Here is an 8,591-nt window from a genome sequence, read left to right on the forward strand (position 1 = left end):
GGGGGCGACGGGGGGTGCCCCCGCGCGGGGGGAGGGTCGGGGGGCCCCGCTTGTCCCCCCGCCCCCCCCCCCCCCCCCCCCCCCCCCCCCCCCCGCTCAGCTCAGGAAACGCTAATCCCCCCCACCTCCATCCTTTCCCAGAGCCCTGAGTCCCAAAGGCTGCCAACCCCTTCGGCCCTAGGCCCCTCTGGGCTCCCCCTCCAACCTAGGACCCACCCTAGAGGAGGGGGAGAGTGTAGGGAACCCCAAGTTCTATTCCCCAAAACCCTCACATGCCCCACCCCACTCGTGTTTAGGTCTCTCTGGTCCACCCTCTCCTGAACCACACGTAGGGCCCAGCTGCACACGCGTGTCCCTAGGAGGCTGCCACATGACCTGTTACATGCCACACGCGCTCCCGCCCCCACGAGCACGCGGCCACGCAAAGCACAGGAGTACCGGTGTAGACCAGACCCGCCCCCTAAAACCAGGAGATCAACTATGGAAGGAACATCAAGGGAATGCAGTCTTGAACCCTTAGGGATTCTGGTTTTCAGATTCACGATCCCTATACCGACCACCCACCCCAGGAAAGACTTCAGGAAGAACTTCCTTGCTGCCCAAGTTAGTCGTCCCGCCTGTTTAGAGGCAAGAGGTTAGAAACCGTGACCCCAAGACTGGAGGGAAAGGAGCATAAGCAACCTTTGTGCCCTTGGTCAGGGTGGAAGAGGGTCTATTTTAGGAAAACGCCACACGAGTTACTATGGCAACTATTCTCCTTTGGAAGGCCCGGTCTGGCAGGTTATGACCTCGGAAGGAAGAGAGGGTCGGTTCAGGGCAGTCTGGAGGTGCGAGGACGTTCGAGGCGGGGGCGCGCGGGGCTCACCGCGGGGAGGGGTGGTGGCGGGTTCCGCGTGGTGCTGAAGGGGACAGCGCCAGATTTGTCGTAATGCGCAAGCGCAGAGGCGCGAACAAAGCGGGGAGGGGGACGAGGCGCGCGCCCGGAGGTGGTGCGCGCCCACATGTATCTCTGCAGAGATCCTTCCAAGCTACCACTTCCTCCAAGTCAACTGAGAAGAGAAAGCAAGTCCCTCACCCGATTTTACCCTCTGGTCTTTCCGATGCTGGCTGGCTTCTCCCTTCCCGCTACGTTGAGGAGTGAGGTAGTGTGGTAGGGATTATAGGAAAACCAGGATGACTGGGTCCTTTCTCCTTGTTTTGTTTGATCCTGGTCAAGGAGCTTCCTCCCCAGAGCCTCGACTTGCTCGTCTTTAAAATGTAATGACCTGCCTACCTTTGCAGAGGTGCCCAAAGCCATGGTGAGAGTTCGAATGTGATTAACATTATGAAGCGGCTGAAGCGCTTACCCAGGAGCGCGCAACCATGTAGGATGCAGTTGACCCTCCAGTCCTTCACAAGCCCCCACACCTATTTTGGATGCTGGAGGATGGTTGGATGCTAGGGGTTCCCCAGAGCAGAACCTGGGGGCATGGTGAAAGGGAAGCCCGCTAGCTGAGTGGCGAGCTCTGGGTCGTCCGTCACTGTCCCCCAGCGAGTCCGGTCCCAGACCCTACGATGAACCCAGCCAGGGTCAGTGGAGAAGCGGGACCGCTGGTGGGCTGCACCGAGCATGCATTCCTCCTGGGCTCGAACCTCTGGGGGAAGGAGCCCCGGGGAAGTTATAGTCCTTCTTAATCTCCCCCCTCCCACTCCCTCTCGCCTCTCTCCTCAGGCAAAAAGTCGGCCCACGTTTTCCTGAAGTGGAAAGGGATGGATGGGATATTCTGAACTGATATTCACAATTCCCCAGGAATGGGAGGTTTGAACAAGTTTGCTTGATGCAAAGAAAAACTGTAGCGTCGCTCCCATTTAATTCTTCCTTTTGGCAATTATTTATTGAATACCTACTACATGGCAGTCGGTAGGAATCTGGTCAGTCTCTCCCCATTTTTCAAAGCCGCTAAAAGCGACCAGAGGACAGAGGGAGGCCCTCGGTAACCTAGGAGTCCTGGCTCCGCCCCTTCTGCCTTTGGCCTTGCCCGCTCCTCCCATCACCACTCAGAGGCGGCTACTGGCCCACTACGAAGACCGAAAGCAGTCTCCGCTCACCGCTCCTGCAGCCTCGGGCTTCAAGCCCTGGAGCTGAGAAGACAGTCTAATGGTACGCTGCTGCTCTGTTTTGCCTCAGTTTCGGGGTCCATCCGGAAAGCTTTCGGATAAGGATTCTCAGTGAGACCGCACTCGATTGAATCGGTCTGTCTGTTCAGACTAAGGAGGCGGATTCGCCGCAGTCGCTTCAAGGCCAAAGCTGGAAGATCTTACTGCGCACGCGCAGTAGACCGCCGACTGAGCCACCAATGGAGCATTCCGGAGGGGAGCAAGAACCCGGAGCCGTCAGGTACCGAGCACTGGAGGTGCGGAGGGAGGGAAATGAGACCCGCGGGAGGAGAGCTGAGTTCTGGCAAGGCCTGGGGACCCCTCTTGCCAGCCGGGGCGCTAGAGCAGAGTAGAGAGGGGCTCGCACGTTACAGCGGCCTGGAGACGCCAACGCCACTCTATCCGCAGGCTCCTGGACCTGCCCTGGGAAGACGTGCTACTCCCGCACGTCCTGCACTGGGTCCCGCTACGCCAGCTGCTCCGGCTTCAGCGCGTTAGCCGGGCCTTCCGGGCGCTAGTTCAGCTGCACCTGGCCGGCCTGCGCCGCTTCGACGCAGCCCAGGTGAGCCGGGGACCGGAGCCCCGCCCCTGTGTGGGCACCACCCGCGTGTGCAGCTCCTGTGTGGGCACCGCCTCCAGCCCAGATCCCCCGCTGGACTGTAAACCCTTCCGGCCCCCGGGTGCTGCCCGCCTGTGCGGCCCGACCAGCGACCCAGGCAGCGTGGGCTCCCTAAAGGGCGAGTCCTGGGCATCGTACTCCTGGAAAGCGTGCAGTCCTGGGGCGGGGCGGGGCGGGGCGGGGCGAGGCGAGGCGGGGCGAGGCGAGGATAAGCGGCTGCCGGTCAAGAATCGGGAGTGGATAGGCAATGTCAGTCCCGCCTCGGAGAAAGATCGTCTCGGTGTCTCCGGCCCGTAGGTGGGTTCGCAGATTCCGAGGGCTGCACTGGCCCGGCTACTTCGGGACGCCGAGGGGCTGCAGGAGCTGGCGCTGGCCCCGTGTCACGAATGGCTATCGGACGACGACCTGGTGCCAGTGCTGGCACGGAATCCGCAGCTGCGGAGCGTAGCGCTAGCGGGTTGCAGCCAGCTGAGCCGCCGAGCGCTGGGGGCGCTGGCTGAGGGCTGCCCGCGGCTGCAGCGCCTTTCGCTCGCTCACTGTGACTGGGTGGACGGGCTGGCACTGCGTGGACTCGCGGACCGCTGCCCGGGCCTGGAGGAGCTGGACCTCACCGCCTGCCGCCAGCTCAAGGACGAGGCCATCGTCTACCTGGCGCAGAGGCGCGGCGCTGGCCTCCGCAGCCTCTCCTTAGCGGTCAACGCCAACGTGGGTGACACCGCAGTCCAAGAGTTGGCTCGAAACTGCCCGCAACTCGAGCACCTCGACCTCACAGGCTGCCTTCGAGTCGGAAGCGACAGTGTCAGGTGCCTGGGTCTGGGGGGTGGAGGGTGGAAGGAGGGCAGTCACTCTGGGGCTAGGGGCGGACTCTAGTTGTCAAAGGCCCAACTGGGAGTTCTAGACCTTCCTGTGACCCAGTTTTCCTTCTCTGAACAGAAAGACCTAGGATTATTTAGCCTAGGGCGCCCACAGTTTAAACAACTTTTGAACCAAGGTTTGTCACATAAAGTTGATTCCTGGCATTTCTGCAACAAGGGGGTAATCCTGAAACCCTGGGTAGAACTGAGGGCAGGTTCCCCAGTGAGCTGGGGGCCTGGAGTGTCTCATTCCATCCAGGCCTCCTTCCTTGGGTACTGAAGATAAAAGGCCCTGAGCTGGAGGGAAACCTGGAATTTGTTGGAACCAGACACAGGTTTAGTAGGCTGGCCCTGCCGAAGATGTGGGGGCCACCTGCCTCTAGCATCACCCTGCTCCTCCTTCAGGACTTTGGCAGAGTACTGTCCGGCTCTGCGCTCTCTACGGGTGCGGCACTGCCACCACGTGGCCGAGCCCAGCCTAAGTCGATTGCGGAAGCGTGGCGTGGACATCGACGTGGAGCCCCCTCTGCACCAGGCCCTGGTGCTACTCCAGGACATGGCAGGCTTCGCACCTTTTGTCAACCTGCAGGTCTGACTGACCCTCCTGCCGGTGGGAGCACAGCTGGACTGTGTAGCTGGGGTCTGACACTGAGCTATAGGGAAACTGAACTGTGGGAACCTCTGGTGAGAGGCCTGTGCCCTGCCCCACCCTGGAATTTCAAATAAAAAGCTTTTTACCCCTTCCTGCTTGGTGCATAGGGGATGTGAGGTTGGGAAGGGAAGTCTGGACAGGCAGAGTAACTCTTCCAGCCTTGGGGTTAGAAATGACCAGAATGCACTTAACCCTTCTTTTTACTACCTTTACTGTGCTCATGGAGGCAGCTCCAGGAATAGGTTAACATTATATAGCAGGGACACTGAGAAGGGGCAGTAGAAGGAACTAGAGTAAGGAAAGCCCTAGGAGTTGGGGGGTGGGGTGGTCCTGCATCCCTCTGAGATCTGGAAGTCTCAGCAGAGTCCAGGGGTTGCCTCAATGGAAGCGGTACTTTCTGGCTGGCTTGAGGTTGATGTACGTAGCCTTCATCTCCTCAGCTTCAGGGTTTCGCACATCTTTGAATCGCTCCCCTTTGGTGCTCACTACCTGGTTGTCAATGTATCGGATCAGCTTCTTGGGAGCCTGTCAGGCAATCAGGCAATGAATGGCAGAAATCAAGAGTCAGGATTCCTCATTCCACATCCCCAACTGCACTGAACCCTCTTACCTCCTTGGGAGCCATGGGTCTGTGAATCTTCTGATCCTCTGCACTATCCACCATCATGTACCTACCAAAAACTGGCTAGGTTAAGTGCCTGTTACCCTGGGAGACCCTCTAGGGCCCAGCCCGGCCCAGCCCAGCCCAACCCAGCCCAGACTTACTTCTGAAGGATGAAGGACTTCAACTCATCCTTTTGGGGGCCTCTGAGGCGCCTGGGCAAGTCCTGCAGATATGAGAGACCCAGTCTATGCCCAGTGGAAACAACAGGGGAAACAGATCAGGATAGGTAGGGGTGGGTGCTTAACAAGAAGGCAGAACGGAGCTGAGATTATGGGGGTGGGGCTGGAAGAAGATACCTGATTTGGGCCATCCCAGCCTGGAGGCCCATCTTCCTTGCCCTCTACCAGCATCTGCACAGCCTCCTCCAAGTCCCCCCGGGCTTTGGCCAGCACCCACTGGGCCTGCTCCATGGAACAGGTAGGGAATACCTCCAGGAGGACATCCACCCCTGGCAGCAGTTCCTCCTCAGTGCCAGCTGCCTGTGGGCACAAACATTGACAATAGGCCACATTTCTTCCTTTCCTATCTCAAAGTCCTTCACTGGTTCCCTCTTCTACCAGTACCTCATCTTGGCTGTCCCCAGCAGCAACAGGAGACCTGGTCTCTTCTTTGAGCTTTTCAGGCTGCTGCAGGAGCTCTGGAGAAATAGGCACCTGACTTTGGGCACAAGAGCTCTGAGGGTGCAGGTTCTCTTTAAGAGGCAGAGAGGGCATCAGGTTTACCAGAGATTTGGGTGGGGAGGGGAGACAGATAATGAATTCCCCAAATGCCAGAGCCTCAAACTTACCTTTGTTTCTAGCATCACTTAGCTGTACTGAGAGCTTTTGCATCATGTCCCCTATTACACCCCTGAAAAGATAAAGATGGTGAGGGGACCACTGTGCTCACTCTCCACAGCCAGCCTTCTCCTCATTTTTGACCCAGCTAGGCCTCACCTGGGGATGTGGGCAAAGCCAGGCACATAGGCCTCCATCATCTCAGTGAAGGCCTCCATATCAAAGTTCTCCTCTGATGGGCCTGAAGGGCCCAGGTCCTCCAGAACCCCAAGCACATAGGAGAAGATGACCTCATCCAAGCCACTGGAAGAAAGTGAATAGGACAAGCCCTGAGTAGGACACTGGATGCTTCCAGGATCCCCCATCTACACTAAGACTCCTCAGTTTCTAGGGCATCCATTAGTCAGAGCTCAGTCCTTGAGGCCAGAGATTCCCCTCCCCGACTCCAGCTTTGGTTCTCCATCAGTCTAATAAAGGTGATAGACAAAGCATGAGAGGTAAGGCCATTTCAGCAAATCAAAATCAGCCCTCCCTGAGCTGGAAAGATGGTGCAGTGGTTAAGAGCAACTGCTGCTCTTTCAGAGGACCAGAGTTTGGTTCCCAGTACCTACATAAGGGTATCTGATGCCCTTTTCTGGCCTCATCACATGCAAATATACATGCACATACACATAAATAAACACTTTTTTTTTTTAAAGTATTTTTATTTATTAGTTTTTTGGGTTTTTCTTTTATGTGTAAGTGTTTTGCCTGCATGTATGCAAGTACACCAGTGTCATGCAGTGCCCACAGATGTCAGAAGAGGGTGCTGGATCCCCTGGAACTGGAGTTAGGGTTGGTTGTTAGCTGCTATGTGGGTGCTGGGAACCGAATCCGGGTCTTCTGCAAGAGCAGTCAGTGTTCTTAACCGCTGAGCCATCTCTCCAGCCCAAATAAACACTTTTTTAAAAGACTAGCCCTCAGGATTGGAGAGATGGCTCTCAGCAGTTAAGAGCTCTTGCAGAGGACCTCTCTTTAGTTCCCAGCACCCACATGGCTGCTACAAACTGTCCTTAACTCCAGTTCCAGGGGAATCCGAAGCCCTCTTCTGACCTCCATGGCATTGCACAACACGGATGCACTCACATACATGTAGGCAGTACACTCATACACATAAAAATAATAAAATATTTAATAATAATAATCAGCCCTCCTCATGTGATGCTTTTGTGCCCATTTTTCTATTTGCCAGTGGCCAGCAGCCACCCTGAACTTAGCCTGATCCTTCAGAGGGAGCTATTCTTACCTGAGGTCTGCCTCTGGGAGGTGTGTCTGGACAAAGGCAAGTAGGGCTGTACTGACAATCCTTTCCAATTCCATGTTCTTTCCTTTCTGAAGGGATACAATACAGACAGGATTGCCAGGTGTCCAGGCTACTTCTACCCACTGGGCCTGGGGCAGCAGCTCCTCCCTTCCTGCCAGCTGTGGAACCAGGTGTTTCCCTCCCAGCTCCTGCAGGCAGAGCCACAGCTCTCTCTGCCACCCACCTCTATCTCCTCCAGCCAGAGACAGAGTAGGGCACTGTCTCCAGAAAGCCTCCAGAGTGAGGTATCCTCCCATCCCATCTCCAGTGGCAAGAAGCCAAGGTCTTGGGGTCACATGCCTCCTGGCTAAGGAATCTCCTCACTGAGGGGGTCACTTGGCCCCCAAGTCCAATAACAAGGGGCCTCATTGTCCAGGCCCCCAAGGAACAGAGCTCAGGACCAAGCACAGTCCCCACCCCCAGGATAGGCCACCCACCCATTGTACAAAGGAGCTGGGTTTTTTTTTTTTTTTGGCTCTGGGGCCCATATGGAAGGGGAAGTTCTATGTGGATTTTCTCCTGCCCAATTCCTGCTTTTCCACAGCAGCCTCGCCCATCTAGAGGCCTTTCATCCTTCTACAACCTGTAGAGCACGAGGTCTGGCCCTTGCCACGGTAACCTCACCACTCCCTCCTCAATCTACTGCTACCCTACTGCCTTCTTGATGTACCTGCTGTATGTCTTATTAGTATAGTCCTAGCAACTAGGAAAATGCTTGCCTTCAGCAAGTGCTGGATAAATCTTGATGACTAAATTCACCTACATGCTTTTGACTCCCCCCAAATCTGCATTTTGGAGTCAAGAATGCACAGGTAGTAAGAATGGCTCTAGACTCAGAGATCCAAATATCAGTGCATCCTCCTGTCTAGAAGGTTAAGGAATCCACCAACCCTAAACGCATATGCTCTGCACAGGTACCCATCCCCTCCAAACACACTGATACTCAGCTGCCAAATCTGAAACTTGAGACTACCCTTGATTTTGCCCTTTCTTATCCCCTCCTGTACCCAACCAGTCATCAAGTCCTGCTGACCATGCCCTGATTAGTTTCCATCCCACCCCTTTCTCCTTCCAGTGTTGCTCTGTTCCAACACCTCTACCAACATTTCTGTTATGAATACCAGTTACTTTTCAGGTTTTGGTCTACTAAGGTTGAACCAGATAACACTCCAATTTTGTTTTGGTTTTGAGCACTTCTTGTATGATTTTGCCTAATATTTGCTCTTTTAGCAACACCACCTATGTCTTCTGAGACATCACAGACCTCTGGTATTCTTCTAGCCCTCTGGCTTTCTTCCTGGCTCCATCCCTCTCTGTCCCCTTCTCTGATGCTCTCTCAGACTCAAGGTTACTACTCTTCTCTCCTTGCCCTGCTGTTTCTCTCTGAAGATCTCATCTTGGAGCTGGGCATGGTGGCACATACCTTTGATCCCAGCACTCAGGAGGCAGAGGCAAGCAGATCTCTGTCAGATTAAGGCCAGCCTGGTTTACAAAGCCAGTTCCAGGCCAGCTGGGGCTACAGGAAGACCCTGTCTCAAAAAAAAAAAA

General features: G+C 55.6%; 3 protein-coding genes across 9 annotated transcripts in view; 1 reads left to right on the forward strand and 2 right to left on the reverse strand.

The window, feature by feature from the left end:
• Psd (pleckstrin and Sec7 domain containing) overlaps positions 1-934 on the reverse strand; it is a 15,135-nt gene extending 14,201 nt beyond the window's left edge. Inside the window, exon 1 of one of the 2 annotated variants that reach the window (XM_008845645.3) lies at positions 866-934. Coding sequence is in view for 1 of the 2 variants with exons in the window: in XM_008845644.3 (XP_008843866.1) it covers positions 282-372 (91 nt within the window). In the remaining variant the exon portion in view is untranslated. Of the gene's footprint in view, positions 1-281; positions 374-865 lie in introns of those variants that run through there. The other variant, XM_008845644.3, reaches the window with a different exon arrangement.
• A 919-nt stretch (positions 935-1,853) lies between these two features.
• Fbxl15 (F-box and leucine rich repeat protein 15) lies at positions 1,854-4,353 on the forward strand. 3 transcript variants are annotated; one of them, XM_029569636.1, is made up of 5 exons: positions 1,854-2,215; positions 2,249-2,377; positions 2,545-2,698; positions 3,053-3,558; positions 4,015-4,353. In XM_029569636.1, exons 2-5 carry the CDS (start codon positions 2,337-2,339, stop codon positions 4,202-4,204), a joined length of 891 nt encoding a protein of 296 aa, XP_029425496.1. In that variant the 5' UTR covers positions 1,854-2,215; positions 2,249-2,336; the 3' UTR covers positions 4,205-4,353. The 3 variants fall into 3 exon arrangements, with proteins under 3 accessions (XP_029425496.1, XP_029425497.1, XP_008843869.1); XM_029569637.1 differs by having other exon boundaries at positions 1,854-2,211; positions 2,245-2,377; XM_008845647.2 differs by having other exon boundaries at positions 1,854-2,377.
• A 102-nt stretch (positions 4,354-4,455) lies between these two features.
• Positions 4,456-8,591, reverse strand: part of Cuedc2 (CUE domain containing 2) — an 8,677-nt gene continuing 4,541 nt past the window's right edge. For all 4 annotated transcript variants that reach the window (XM_008845652.3, XM_008845649.3, XM_008845648.3 and 1 more), the window contains 8 exons: positions 6,987-7,072; positions 5,861-6,004; positions 5,713-5,774; positions 5,489-5,616; positions 5,222-5,404; positions 5,027-5,088; positions 4,872-4,932; positions 4,456-4,786 (listed from right to left, as the gene is read on the reverse strand). In XM_008845652.3, coding sequence (XP_008843874.1) covers positions 4,640-4,786; positions 4,872-4,932; positions 5,027-5,088; positions 5,222-5,404; positions 5,489-5,616; positions 5,713-5,774; positions 5,861-6,004; positions 6,987-7,060 — 861 coding nt within the window. In that variant the 5' untranslated portion in view covers positions 7,061-7,072 and the 3' untranslated portion in view covers positions 4,456-4,639. The remainder of the gene's footprint in view (positions 4,787-4,871; positions 4,933-5,026; positions 5,089-5,221; positions 5,405-5,488; positions 5,617-5,712; positions 5,775-5,860; positions 6,005-6,986; positions 7,073-8,591) is intronic.

This window comes from Nannospalax galili, unplaced genomic scaffold, assembly GCF_000622305.1.
Source record: "Nannospalax galili isolate Female #2095 unplaced genomic scaffold, S.galili_v1.0 scaffold161, whole genome shotgun sequence".
Classification (NCBI taxonomy): domain Eukaryota; kingdom Metazoa; phylum Chordata; class Mammalia; order Rodentia; family Spalacidae; genus Nannospalax; species Nannospalax galili.